Consider the following 13714-nt stretch of genomic DNA (forward strand, 5'->3'; position numbering starts at 1 on the left):
CTCTCCTCTCCTCTCCTCTCCTCTCCTTTCCTCTCCTTTCTTTCCTTCCTTCCTTTTTTAAGATTTTATTAATGAGAGAGAGAGGCAGAGGGAGAAGCAGTCTCCCCACAAGTAGGGAGCCTGATGAGGGGCTTGATCCTAGGACCCCCAGATCAAAACCTGAGCTGAAAGCAGATGCTCAACCAACTGAGCCACCCAGGTGCCCCTGGGCTTTACTTTCAAAAGCACGTTGGCCAGTTCCTCATGCCTGAGAGAGGAGCCGGGGAGGGTGGGGGAAATTGCCACTTAAAGATTGTTAGAAGGTAGAAACAAACACCTTTCTGAGTTTCCTCTTTGTTATGAAGGTCTTCCTGATGCCTACCCAAATCTCTCTTGCTGCAACAGAAGGCTCCCTTTCACTGGGCCTTCCATCAGGGAAGATGGAGAATTAGACTGGCTTCCTTCAGGTGATGCCTGGAGCTTTTCCAGCTTTCCCTTGTCAGATTAAGAGCACTCAGGCTCATTGCCCTGTCCTCTCTGACTTGCCATGGTTTGGGATCTGTGTTCTGGCATTCCCTCCCCCAGGTGGTGGGGCAGGCAGGGCAGGGGCAAGCTCACCAAAGAAGTGGATGACAAAGCCCTGCTGGTAGCCCAGCACCAAGGCCCCGGGGTCTGACTGGAACTGTATGGTGACATCAGCCATGGAGGTAAAGAGCTTGAAGTGGCCACGGGGTCCTGAGTACTGGCCCAAGACCCGGGCTGTCAGGTCGTCCCCATCATAGAAGGTAAGCACATCACCAGGGCCTATGCGCAGCCTGTGGAGGAGGACTGTCAGGGAGGGTGGGCCTGGGGACTCCAGGGTGATCTGGGCAAGAAATGACCCCAGAGCTCAGGAGCTGGCTCAGCCTTGCCCAGTGGGCACTCACACTCGGATGTCCAGCATGATGCGCTTGTCCTCTTCTACGTGCACACCCCAGATGCAGTCCTGCCCCCGGCTATAAGGCTCCGGCCAGTTGGGGGAGAGCACCACTCCAGCTGAGTCTGTAATCTCCCCACTGCACACAGCTGGAAGGCAGGGGAGGCCCAGGAGGTGCATCCCCTCCACATCCCCCCCACCCAGTGCTATGTCCTGGGGCTGCCACTGGCCCACAGGAGTGCCTACCCATTGCTGGGAGCCCCCACCTCCTCCTTAGGTGGGGGCTTGAATCACACATGTCACAGGGCCCCTCTGGCCCCAGGTTCTGCAGCTGGCTCTGGTCCCCACCCTGCTCCCTGCCCCGGGCAGGTCTGTCCACAAGTCCCTACTGACCTCGGCAGGCTGGCTCTGTCTCATTCCACTGGGGGTCGTGGGGGTCAATGCACTCGATGATGATGGAACCCTGCTCCAGGGTGTAGCCAGGGTCACAGCTGAACTCCACGGTGGAGCCCACGGGATAGGAGGGGGCACTGCTGCTGAAGTTGCCATATTTGACAAAGGGCTCATAGCAGTGGCCCTGCTGGAAGGCTGCAAACCACAGGGGCCAGCCCAGCTTAGCCTCAACTGGGGCAAATGGGGAGAAGGGGGGAGCCTCCCACCCCAAGGCCTTTATATTCCTGACCACAAATGTATGTCCTAGGCTTGCAGCAGGGGCAGGATGCCCAGAGCACCATACCCTATCATACCCTGCTCAGGAGGCAGGCTTGATCACCATTGTATTCCCAGCACCTAGTTTTGTGCTTCATACACACAGGGCACTCAGTAAATGGTTTTTTGAATGAATGAATGAATGCATGCATGCAGGCATGGGTGGTTCTAGAATGTCTCCTGCAGGAATTTTCTTCTCTAAGGGTTGGGGCCTTTTTTGTTCTTCAAACTCTTGAGGATTCATTCTCTTGGACTAGAGGGCCTGGGTCCAGGCAAGGGTCTCCTGCAAGACCAGGGTAGGAATCCCTAAGAACTGGAAGGGAGGGAGAGAGAAGGGAGCACCTAAGTGCTAGGTGAGCGAGGGCTAAGTTGGAAGGAGTGATGATGGGATGGGGGTGTGTGTGTGAGAGAAGAGGTCCTAGACTCAAGCCCTCCACCCCTGTGAGGCCCCAGCAGGCTCACCCTCATAGCGAAGGGCCATGCCTGCGGCTGCCCCACTGCTGTCAGTACTGAGTTCCACGAAGAAGTGTCGGCCAGAGCTTAGCAGTCCCTCAATGGGCAAGTACTCCACTTCATAGGAATCATACACTGGAGGAGCCTCCACATTGTCCCCGTTACGGATGATGAGCCTGGGCCAAGAGAGAGAGCAGAGGCTTGGCTGGTGTCACTGCCCTGGAAGGTGTGGGGCCTAGGCTTGGGATCCATCCTTGCCATGGGGCCTTAGTAGGCTGCACACTCCCATCCCACCAGGACTCTCCTTACCTGTCATCATCCTCCGCCAGGGAAACCTTCTCAAAATGTAAGTGCAGCCTCTGGCCTTCTGGGGCCTCAAGCAGCCAGTGGCAGGTAAGATTGTTGCTGTAGTTGCCCGGGAAACCCGGGGAGACAATGCGGCCAGTGGTGGCATTGCGGGTCACTCCACCGCAGGCAGCTGTGAGACAGGGCAGGGACTGTGGGCTGGCTTTTGGTCCCAGCTCCACTGGATTCTGAATGGCCTACCAAGCCTGCCCACACACCCCGGCTCTTGAGCCCTCTGTGCATTCGTGGTGCCAAAGGTCAATCCTTGGCCCCTGTGATCCCGCAGCCCCAGACAGCCTGGACTCCAGAATCCTACCTCCTAACCTTTCACTCATCTGGGATTATTCAACTCCTTTGACTGTGGTAGATCTGCCATGGTCTAGCCAAGTGGCCCTAGGTAAGTCACCTTCCCTCTCTGCTGACTCCTCTGGGAGGCCTTCCCCACTCTCCGCCCCGCAGGCAGAGCCTTCAAGCCCCTTACCCAGGGCCTCCCACCTTCTTGGGTATATCTGCTGCTTCTACCTCATGCCACTTCCCTAAAACCCATTATTGTTTGGATATGTTCCTTAACTAGGACCCCCTGGGGCAGGTGCCAGGTCTTTTTCAGGCCAGGAACAGAGTTGGTATTCAGTGTTGGTTGGATAAAATGAGTTAATGAATGTAAAAAAGAGGGCAGTACTAGACATAGGCTGACAAACTACTGGTATACATGGCATCACCTCCAAATCTTCTGCCCTCAGCAGACATTGCTACCTAGGGCCTGGCTTCGCATACTTCCTGAGATAGCATCACTACCACCATGGTTCCTGGACTGAGCCCCCTGGCCTGGCACTGTCCTTTTTCCAAGGGGAGGCTGAGCAGCTCACCCAGCCCCATCACTGATGGGGCTTGTGGGTTATTTGGCCACAAGCATCTGGCAGTTGAGCAGGGCCAGAGAAGGGGTTTCAAAGACAAGAGGAGTGTGGTTGGTTTCAGGCAGCACTTTCCTCTCCTCTCCTAGACACACAGCTCTGGAGCCTGTTTGCTCTCAGAGACCAGGCTGCCCTGGCCAGAACATGGCCTCTTTGTCTCTGGATGTTCAAGATGGCAGAATTTTTAAATTTAATAAAACTCCTGGGGCTGGGAGTGTTGTGGTGCTTTTCTTCTCTGCTTCTCTGCAGAGAGGGCAAGACCCATCTTTCTTCTTAGTCTCAGAACAGAACTGCCCTGTGAATGTGAGCATGCCCACCCTTCACTTAAATTTGTCTGGGGTTCCCTGTTACCTCCAAGTCATCTAAGCTTGAGGGGCCATCGAACCCTTCATGAAGCTGGCTTTCTCCTGACTTTGGCTTCAGCCCCATCCCATGTACCTTGCTTGTCCTGTCCTCTAGCGTGCTGCTTTCTGCCTCCACATCTTTACATATGCTGTCCTCAGGATCCACTCCACTTCCCTGAGCTAACATTCTTATAATCCTTCCATGCGCTCTCCCTGGGAAGCTTTCTTTGCCTCCTTCCTCATCTTGGAGCAGCTCTCCCTCGCTTGGATCCTGACCATGCCCTGAATTCACCCCATCACAGCTTGGTCTGCACAGAACTTGCTACATGCCGGTTTTCCTGCTTGCCAGAGAGCTCCTTGAGGGCAGAGACCAGATCTGGCTTATTCACCTCTGCTTGTTCCTAGCACCCAGGAAGCATTTATAAGATGGAGTACGGTTTAAGAGCCCAAGCTATTAAAAAGAAAAGGAGAGAAAAGAAAAGATACCCAAGCTGCCTTGCACACTGCAGACTAAACGCCCCATCTTCCTTCTGCCAAGAAGCCCCTCTTCACTGGCAGCAACCTCAGACTTCCTGGTCGTGCAGGTCCAGAACCTGGGAGGATGTCTCCTTCCACTTGCCCCCCTCCGTTTGTCAGTATCTCTGGGACCTCCTCCCTCCTCTCCCTTCCCAAAGTCACTGTCTATGTTCAGACCCTCTTGCCTGCCTGGCCTCTAGACACCACCTGGCTTCCTGGCCTCCTGGTCTCCAGACACCACCTGGCCTCCTGGACACCTGGCCTTCAATTACCACCTGGCTGCCTCTCCTGAGGAACAGTTCTGAGCTCTTCCCTGGCTGTTTTGAGTCCCTGAACACTCCCTCACCTTGTTGCCTCTGTGTTAACTGCTCTGTTAAGTGTTCCCTCCATTAAAATGTCAAATCTTCCATGTCACTTCCCCCAGGAAGCCTCCTAAATACCCAACTAAGAATGATTGCTTCCTCCCTGCCCAGGTCACTTTGTGTGTCTTCATTGGTGCTTCCTTAATTCCTGCTCTGGAAATTGGTGATCCATGTGCTTTTTGCTTCCCCCACTTCCTGGAATTGTAGGTTTTTTGAGGGCATGATCCCTGTTTAATTCACCTCTATATACCTGTGGTGCCTCTATGTAGGAAATACTCAATAATGAGGTTGGATAAACGCTACTGAGGTATGGGACCATTTTTTGGCTTCCTTATAGAGAGCAAATGGAAGGTTCCAGGCAGCAGTCGAGAGCAGGGATAAGCCCCCCACCTTACTCCTCTGTTTAGCAGAGTCCCCCAGAGCCACTTACCAATGCAGACAGGCTCCTGGGAATCCCAGAAGGGCTGGGTGGCATTGAGACAGGTAAGAAGCCTGGCACCCTTCAGCTGGTAGCCAGTGGCACAGTAGAAGTGGGCGCTGCCTCCTGGGTGGAGGCTGGTGACAGTCACAGCTCCATAAGCAGGACGCCGGGGAAAATGGCAGTTCAGGAGATAAGCTGCAGAGGGAAAATGGGTGACGTGTGTGTGTGTGTGTGTGTGTGTGTGTGTGTGTGTGTGTGTGTTGGGGGGCTGAATCATAGCCAGGGCAAAAGGGGCTTGCCACAGCCTGCCTGGACATGTCACTTGGGGCCAGAGGAAGTGTCGGGAATTCTGGGAGAGACTCTGATTCCCTCCCCAGAAGGTGCCAATGATATTTTCAGCAGCCTGGGCTGGTTAGTGGAGCAAGCACAGAGCTGGAAGTTAGGAGGCTTGGCTTCTGGTCCAAGCTTTCTGATGTTTTTGGCAGGTTTTTTAGCGTCCCTGTGTCCCAGTTTCTCATTTATTTAGTGAGTTTCAAAATGCCAGCCTACCTATAGGGTTATTAAGAGAATAGAGGGGATAGTATTTTATTCAGCGTGGTATCCCCGGAATCCAGCTGGTAGCCCGTCTTTGAGAAATGTGTGCTGAATGACTTATAGATGTGAAAGCACTTGAAGCAATGAGGAGTCTATTCTGATGTAAGTATTCATACTATTTTTCCTATAGGGGACGAATAGGAATTACAGCCAGAACGACTGAAGTCAGACAGTAAAAGCTTTCCCAGTATTCACTGGCAAGGGCTGTGGACTTCTTTTAAAAACAGGATGGGGCGAGGGTGGGGAGGCAGGGCACGCCTTCCTTGGCAGTGGGGGAAGGGCAAGTTGCCTGGGAAACTTGGTAACTTTTGGAATTGTCATACCAAGTATAACCAAACGGTGGCAGCAAATCCTACAAAACAACCTGGCAAGTCCCAACATAGAGCCAAGCCCCAGGTGATACTAAAGATGGGGGTCAGGGCTTGGGTCCAGAGAGGTGCGAAAGAAGGCCAGAGGGGTCAAGGAGAGAGGCTGAGTGAAGGCTGGGCTATGGAGTCTGAAAACCCTTAGGGGTGGTAAGAGGGATGGGGACCATCTAGATTGAGAATCTTGGGGCGGAGGGGCCCACCCTTACTGATTGCACTAGGCAAGATGGAAAGAGAGGTCTAGGCAAGAACTCTGCTAACTTCTGTGTGATTTGTATAAATAGAAAAAAGGGGCTGTATCTGAGCAGAATGGGGTCCAGAAATGGGTTTTGTGATTTTCACCTGTCCTGGTTGTAGTCACTGGGCTTGTGTAAAGGGAGAGGATGGTTTTAACTCTTCCTTCTCATGACAATGAGTGGTTACTTGTAATTGGCAGGCAGGGCAGGGCAGCACTTAGGGGACTGCCTGGGTTTGAAAAATACAAGCTCCCCTACTTGCTGTGCCACCTTGGGCAAATTACCTAACTTCTCTGTGCCTCTGTTTCCTTGTTTACCCACCCATTCAGAGTACTGCATCCGGTGCTGTTACATGGGAGGTTAACTGAGAGGACACATGTGCAATTCCTGGCACAGAACAAATACCAAATGTCCCAGCCTGCTGTTATTGTTAGTAATCTTGATTCATAAAAGCACTTCACATCTGCAGGCACCATCCAGCTTCTAAAATGCCTTTATACTCTTCCTACTTGAGGTCTACAACATGCTTGGGTGGAAGGAAGGCAAGGCATGGGTTCTTAAGGATGAGGAAAACTGAGGTTAAGAGAGACCGGGGCACTAGTCCTGATCCCACAGCCAGTGAGCAGTAGAGAGGGCACTTGAAGCTCCTGGCTCTGGAGCCCATTGTGTTCTAATCCCCTCTCCTACCTGTTTCCCTGGGTGAGGTAGAAATCAGGGCTCAGGAGTCAGAGAAACCCATGAGTGACACACAAGGCTGGTCGGTTAGGGTGGCCATTCACAATGACCCGGGGAGAGACCCCAGGCCAGAATGGGATGGGCAAGAGAGTGTGAGGCACTCCAGCCAGAGTGCAGGGAGGGGGTGACATCCAGAGAGGTCTAGAGGTCTAAAGGTGTCAGTACATCTGGCCACGAACCAGATGTACTGACACCTTTCCTGTGAGTTCTTATCACAACTCCGGGAAGGGCGGTCCCCCATTTCACAGATTAGGAAACTGGGATGAGGTGAGAACAGGAGGCTGGGGGCAGATGAGGAAGCCCCCAGACTCCATCGTGGCCACTTCCCAGGAGGAGCTTCCTCCTGTTGCCATGACTACCGTTCCCAGGGAGCCTGGATGACTGCAATCTGTTGAGCTATTTTCTCCCTGGCGTCTGTTTCTGGGGCCAAGTCCAGTGCCAGGAATGCTCAGGAGGGAGGAGGGGCATGCCTGGCAGAGCCCTTTGCTTCCTCACCCTGCCTGAGGCTGTGGGAGGGGAACTGGAACCTGGTTCTGCAGTTGAGGCCCTTGTGGGGGCCCATCCTTGTGATCTCCAACATTATCCTGGGTAGCGCAGTGATATGGATACCAGTCCCCTCGCCCCCTCTTCTGGCACCCTCTTTCTCCAGCCCAGGGAGACACGCGTGTGAGCACATGCTCCTCCTGTTCCCATCTCTGGGATCAGGGCTAATTACAGCCTATAATTAGGGGAATTACACTCATTAAGGAAAGAGCTGATCATTGACAAAAACTGGGCCGAGGAGGGAGGACTTCTGGGAGCTGAGCAGAAGGCAGGGCTGGGCCAGCTCTCCCAGCCCCTCCTTGGTGTCTGCACCCCTCCCTGGGCCTCCAGCTCACTGCCTCTCAGCCACCTTTGTCTGGCCAACAGAGGGAAGGTCCAGGGTTTTGTGCAGAGGAATTTGCAGCAAGAGAGAAGGTTACCGTGGCGTGAAATTATGCCCGCTGCTAAGGAGGATTGATGAGCCATTAGGGAGGCTGGCCGGGCCGCCTAGATGCTCACCCTTGTCTCAGCTGGCCCCTTGTCTCTCTCTACCAAGCCCCAGGCCAGCCCTTGCCCACCACCAGGCTCCCTGCTGCCACACCTGACTGCTCTCCCAGTTTGGGTGGAGAGGCTAGGGAGGGGTGAGTGCTGCTTAGGTGGGTTCCAAGCATCCCCATCTCCAGTGCCTGTCCTCCTCCCTGGGCTATGGACCCTGCAAGGCTGTGGAAGTGGTCCCTGACAATGTAGGGCAATGCTATACTTGTTCATACCAATTATTTCCCCATTAGCACTCCCCAGTCTGAACTGGTTACCCTGTCACAGCAGTACAAGGGATTAAGAAGACTTTGCCTGGGGAAAGGGTGCCAGGGCCAGGAAAGATGCTGATGGAAGAGGGGCAGAGGCAAGCCCCAATCCCTCCCTTTCCTATCCTGCCAGCTCTTTAATACTTGTTTCTGGTTCCTTCATGGAACCAGAGCTAAGTTCACGGAATGTGCTAAGTGCTAAGCACTTCACGGGAACCCTCTGGTATAATCTTCCTCATGCCTTTATGGAGGAAGTATATTGGTCAAATGGTACAGCAGAGGAAAAGGAGGATTGGAGAGGTCAAATGACCTGTCCAAGGTCAGCAGCCAATGGGAAGGAGATTTAGACACAGATCTGCCCGTCCCCTGAGTCTGTGATTTTCCCATTCTATCTTGCCACTCCCCTATTTCCAGAGATGTTCTGAGCTGACTGGGTCCCTAGGGTGCTAGGGTGGGTGAGGCAGTTCAGGAAGACCAAGTTGGTAGCTAAGGACTATCAAGCCCCTTTGATCTTGACCACCTTGCACTTAGGAGAGAGGGCTTCTATTATTATTGCCTACTTAAGTGTCCACCTCCCCTAGAGATTCTCGATTTCTTGAGGGCAAAGGATCTGGAGGGTTGATATTGCCATCTTGATATTGTCAATGACCAGCACAGTCTTGGCAAAGAGCAGATACCTAGGAAGAGTTTACTGGATGAATGAATGAATGAATGAATGAGTGAATGAGTAAATGGCAGTGGGCACCCCTGGGGCTACCTGATTCTGTGTCAGGCCCCCTTCACGACCAGTTCTCTGTAGGGTAGTAGATGGAGGAGGGAGGTGTCAAATATGTAATAATCAACTTTAGTTGTACAGAGCTTCACTAGGCACCTGTGTCTGTCTTCCATCATCCCCCCTCCCCTACACAGACCTATAGTAGCACCAGAAATCCCCAGGAGGGTACCCAGTCAGGGCTGGTTCTTCCCTCAGCTGCCCAGGCCTACCTTGGTAGTGGAAATGGAATGTGCCAGGCCCAGCAGGTGGTGGGAGGCTCTGGAACCTCAGTGCTGCTTGGTGGGTGGGGCTACGGATGACTTGGCCCCTCAGTAAGAAAGACTGGTTGGCCAGGGGCAGCGGGTCAGGCCCCCCCAGGCCCTCCACAGTCACCGTCTCCCCCTCTCGGAGGCTGATGTTCTGGACCTGCCATGGAATAGACAGTGAAAAGTAGAGCAGTTAGGCTTCTTCCTGCCAACTGAGCCCCACTGCCCACAGTCTCCTGGGGGCCCCAGACATGGCCTGTCCTCAGGGCTGCTTGGCCACTGGAACCTCCAGGCCCTGGGCTGGGCGCTTGAGTGCAAGAGGAGCTCATTTCACCATCTCAGTAACCCTGTGAGATGGGATCTGAAGTTCCTATCCAAGGTCACATAGAGATTATTAGCAGAACTAGAATTTGTAAGCATGTCTTTCTGTCACCAAAGCTATTCAGTGACACCAGGACACCAACTGCTTCCTGTCCCTTCATTTCTCTGGGGGATGGAGTTGGTGTGTTGAACTAGATGGTGTCCAAGGGCCTGGCCCACCATGTGAGTTCTTAAGCATCAGTCCCATGTGCCCAGCTTCCTCTGGACGCCTCCTGTCATTGGATACTTTACAGGCACCCCAACCCCCAGCCTGCCTCATACTGAGCCTTCCTCTTCCCCAGCCAGCAGCTTCCCTCTCCATTCATCTGCATCCTCATAGTCAAAACTGGCATCTTGCCTCCTCCCTTACACTCCACGGCCAATCAGTCATTCGGTCCTGTCTATTGGACCCAGATCTTTTTACTACTTTTCATCCCCCCTGCCACTTCACAGCTCCTCGCTGTTATTGCTCACTTGGATCACTACGGCAGCCTCCTGACCGGCTTCCCTGCCTGCAGGGTTCCAGCCACTTCTCCCTCCATGTCAATATTTCTGAACTGCAGCCAGTTAGTAGCCCCAACCTATGGCCTGATGTGGTGCTTCCTCACTGAAATCCTTTGGTGGCATTCCGCATAGCCCACAAAGACCCCATTATCTAGTCCAAATGCCTTGCTGTGGCCCACAGGGCTCTCCCTAACTTAGCCCCTGCTGATTGCTCAGCCAGGCCCTTCACTGTGCACCCCCCTCTCCACATGCTGGCCACCATTCTTTTCTCTCTGGACCTCTTTTTCTTTTCTTTTCTATTTTCTTTTCTTTTTCTTTAAGCTTTTATTTATTTATTTATTCATGAGAGACACACAGAGAGAGGCAGAGACATAGGCAGAGGGAGAAGGAGGCTCCATGCAGGGAGCCCGATGCAGGACTCGATCCCAGGACCTCGGGATTCATAACCTGAGCAAAAGGCAAACACTCAACCACTGAGCTGAGCCACCCAAGTGCCCCTGGGCTTCTTTTTCCAATCTTTCCCTCTGGCTATCCCAGGCCTCTCTACCATCACCCCAGTCCTCAGGCCCTCGATCCCTGGAGCATCTTTCTGGGCTTCATGCCTTCATTCAGTCAAAGGAGGATTGGACTGCAATAGACTGCCCTGGGGGGAAGTGGCAGTGTGGCCCAGTACAAGAAACATTGGATGGGGAGCCCAGAGATCTGTTCCCTCCCCCAAATCCCAGTTGGCTCCTCCTCTCTATCCCTTAGCTCTGAACATCACCCCCTGCCCATTTTTTCTCACCTGGAGAATGGCCTTCCCCCCTGCTCAGCTCATCTTCCCTCAGCTCATCTCTGGGTGTTGGCTGGCTCAGATCAGATTATACCTCTTTCTTACCCAAACACATTAGTGACTTCAGATTGCCCAGAAGACAAGGTGCAAAGTTCTCAGCTCACAGCTGGGCCCAGGGGCTTTGCCAGCCTCATTTGCCCACTCTGTAGTCAAATGCTACACCTCACTCCACCCTTCTGGGTACTTGCATATGCAGGAATGCCCTCTCTTGCCCTTCTAGTGATGCTGGTCATTCTTTCAGATCTCAGGACCACCACCCTCTGCCTTCCAAGCCAGGCCAGTCAGTTCTTTTGCATCAGGCCTTCTGCACCTGTCCCTTCTCTCAGTATGTCTCCATTTTAGCTCAGGATAGCATTTGGGGTCACAATGCCCTCTTCAATAGCCAGTCGCAATAAAGATGTGTGGAGAGAGTGAATGTGTGGACCACTGGAGGCCTTCTTCGCCAGATACCTGTGAGCCGAGAAGCACAGAGGATGGATGCTGAGCCCAGGCAGGCCCCAGGAGACAGCCGTGCTCTGGGTCCCTCAGACTGTGGGTGCTGAGAACAGATGTGCCCTAGGGACTTCTCTGCCTGGGAGAAAAGACCTAGTAGGTCTTTGAGGCCAAAAAGAAGGCTGAAGGCGGGGTGCTGGAATGGCAGCGTCGGCTTTCCGTGAGGAGCCTCCCTTATAGGGCACGTTTGGGTGGAGGGTGCCTGACCATCTGCCAGGGACATTCCTTAGGGAATTCCTGCCGCAGGCAGAGGCTGGATGAGGTCCCTTCAAACTTGGAGATTCTGTGATTCTCGAGTTGGGCAAACAAGACTCACACACGTGGAATCTGTAATTATCGAGAGACGCCAGGCAGCATATAATCTGCCTTAAGTGGCACTGAATGCATGCAGCGGGAATCCTCTGTGGGGGGAGTGGAGGGGTTGCAAGCTCAGGGAGAGTGTGGAGCTGGTAGATCTGCGAGGGCCTTGCAGGGGCCTGGTCTGGGAAGAGGAGGAGGGAGGGAGGATGTTACTGCAGGGAAATGGCTGTGGAGGCAAAAGCAGAGAAGCAGAAATGAACTTAGCATTTTTCCTAGTTGCCACAAACATCCTCTGACCTACAGCTTCCAGCTCGTGACCCTGCTGCTCTGCCACCAGCAGTGCCACTAGTGGTGCCAGCACAGCAATAGCAATTAGCATTCATGGAGCACCTACAGTGTGTCAAGCCCTGTTCTGTTTACAGGCATTATTTCCTCCTCGCCACACTTCTATAAGGTACAGGTAAAATCCCCATAAGTAAACAGAGGCTCAGAGAGGCTAAGGAACTTGCAAAAAGGCCACTAAGGTATAAAGTAACAGAAATCTTGTGTTGCTGGAGGCAAAGGCAACTCCTTCTCTTTCAACCTCATGGGGGTGTTGCCTGTCCAGATGTCCAGACATGTTTATTTCTGGACCCCATGCCCACCAGGTTTAGCAGCAGGGTGGATTTTGGTCAGACCAGGCTTTTTCGAAGATGTTGAGATTTATGTTTCCACCAGCCATTCTTCCCCCTCGCCAGGAGCCCGTAAGGCTAAGAAAACTGGGAGCTGAGGCTTATGGCCCCCTCAAGCTAGCCTGGCTTCCAGCCTGCCTGGTAGTGAGGGCTGCCATGAGAGCATGGGATGGAGTGGGTCTGGGCTGCCTGGCTCACATCCAGAAGGCACCCTGTTCTCACCTAGGGGCTGTCTGTGTGGCTCTGGTCCCTTGGGTTTCAAGCACCCACTTGCCGGCCTGCCGCAGTGGCTGCAATATAATTTGTCACTTGTTTGAGGGCCAGGCCTGACAGGGGCCAGACAGGGCTGAGTGTTGGACAAGGAGGGTGATGAAGTCTTGATGCAATTTGCAGGCATCGGAAGAGCTTGGGAGACAGATTGAAATGTCAGCTCTGCTCACAAGGGCTGTCTTCCCACACCCATAAGCCTGTGACAAGGGGAGGGGAGCTGGGGGCCAGGTAGGGGGTAGATAGAGCAGAGGGAAGACAAATCCCACAGGACCCTGGGCTGTCTAGCACTGCCCGGCTTCCAGCTGACCATGAGTTCAGTTCAAGGAAGGAAATGCAGGCACTTTGAGGGGGCCGACTCCTTTCTGAATGGGAGGTGAGGAGGATTTAGGTTGCCCTCTGCCAGCCCCAAGACCATTAGCCTTGACTGGCCTGTCTGTCCCCATTCTGAAGCTGCCAGTCGGGTCTCCAGAACATGTCCTAACAGTGTGACTCGTGGATAGGATGATATCAGAATCTCCTGAATAAAACCCTGCACAGGGAGATGAGCCCGAGGATGACTCTGGTGTGAGCCCCACCCCCAGAAGATGGCTACAAGCCCTGCACCACTACATTCTCCTGGTCGCCAACATCCATGTGTATAGTCTGACAGAGGCCTGGTTGCATGCACATAGTTCCCTCAAACACATGGCATGGCACACGCCCTCATGCCCACCTTCCCCACATCCATGTGCTCCCTCATCCACATACTCCATAAAATCCATGTGCTCCCCCGCCTCCATGGGCTACCCCACTCCCAACAGTAGCATCATCACAGCTTCTCCTATGAGACCCTTTATAGTTTCCAAAGCTCCTTCACACCCATTATCCTTTCAGATCTCACAAAATCTCACTAAGGGAGGCAGAGCAGAGTATATTTACTTCTACTCTATAGATAAGGGAACCTCGTAATCAGAAAAGTTGAGAGTTCCTCTTTGGGTCACACAGTAAATGTAAAACAAAGCCAGGATTCTAGACTCTGGACTCCAGATTCCTGGTCTAGTGCTTTGTCTTCAAGC

The 13714-nt window shown here is 53.3% G+C and overlaps 1 protein-coding gene and 1 long non-coding RNA gene across 10 annotated transcripts in view; one reads left to right on the plus strand and one right to left on the minus strand.

Annotated features, from left to right (window-relative positions):
• Window positions 1-13714, plus strand: part of LOC140597809 (uncharacterized) — a 35191-nt gene that overhangs the window by 8114 nt on the left and 13363 nt on the right. The window contains exon 1 of one of the 2 annotated variants that reach the window (XR_011999753.1): window positions 5370-5651. The exons of the other annotated variant lie outside the window; for it this stretch is intronic. This is a non-coding gene — a long non-coding RNA (uncharacterized lncRNA). Of the gene's footprint in view, window positions 1-5369; window positions 5652-13714 lie in introns of those variants that run through there. 2 annotated transcript variants of the gene reach the window in all.
• Window positions 1-13714, minus strand: part of SEZ6 (seizure related 6 homolog) — a 45543-nt gene that overhangs the window by 4025 nt on the left and 27804 nt on the right. For all 8 annotated transcript variants that reach the window (XM_072747834.1, XM_072747833.1, XM_072747832.1 and 5 more), the window contains exons 4-10: window positions 9195-9390; window positions 4965-5150; window positions 2366-2534; window positions 2066-2232; window positions 1289-1483; window positions 906-1044; window positions 598-794 (exon numbers count right to left, since the gene is read on the minus strand). In XM_072747834.1, coding sequence (XP_072603935.1) covers window positions 598-794; window positions 906-1044; window positions 1289-1483; window positions 2066-2232; window positions 2366-2534; window positions 4965-5150; window positions 9195-9390 — 1249 coding nt within the window. The remainder of the gene's footprint in view (window positions 1-597; window positions 795-905; window positions 1045-1288; window positions 1484-2065; window positions 2233-2365; window positions 2535-4964; window positions 5151-9194; window positions 9391-13714) is intronic.

This window comes from Vulpes vulpes, chromosome 2, assembly GCF_048418805.1.
Source record: "Vulpes vulpes isolate BD-2025 chromosome 2, VulVul3, whole genome shotgun sequence".
Taxonomy (NCBI): Eukaryota; Metazoa; Chordata; class Mammalia; order Carnivora; family Canidae; genus Vulpes; species Vulpes vulpes.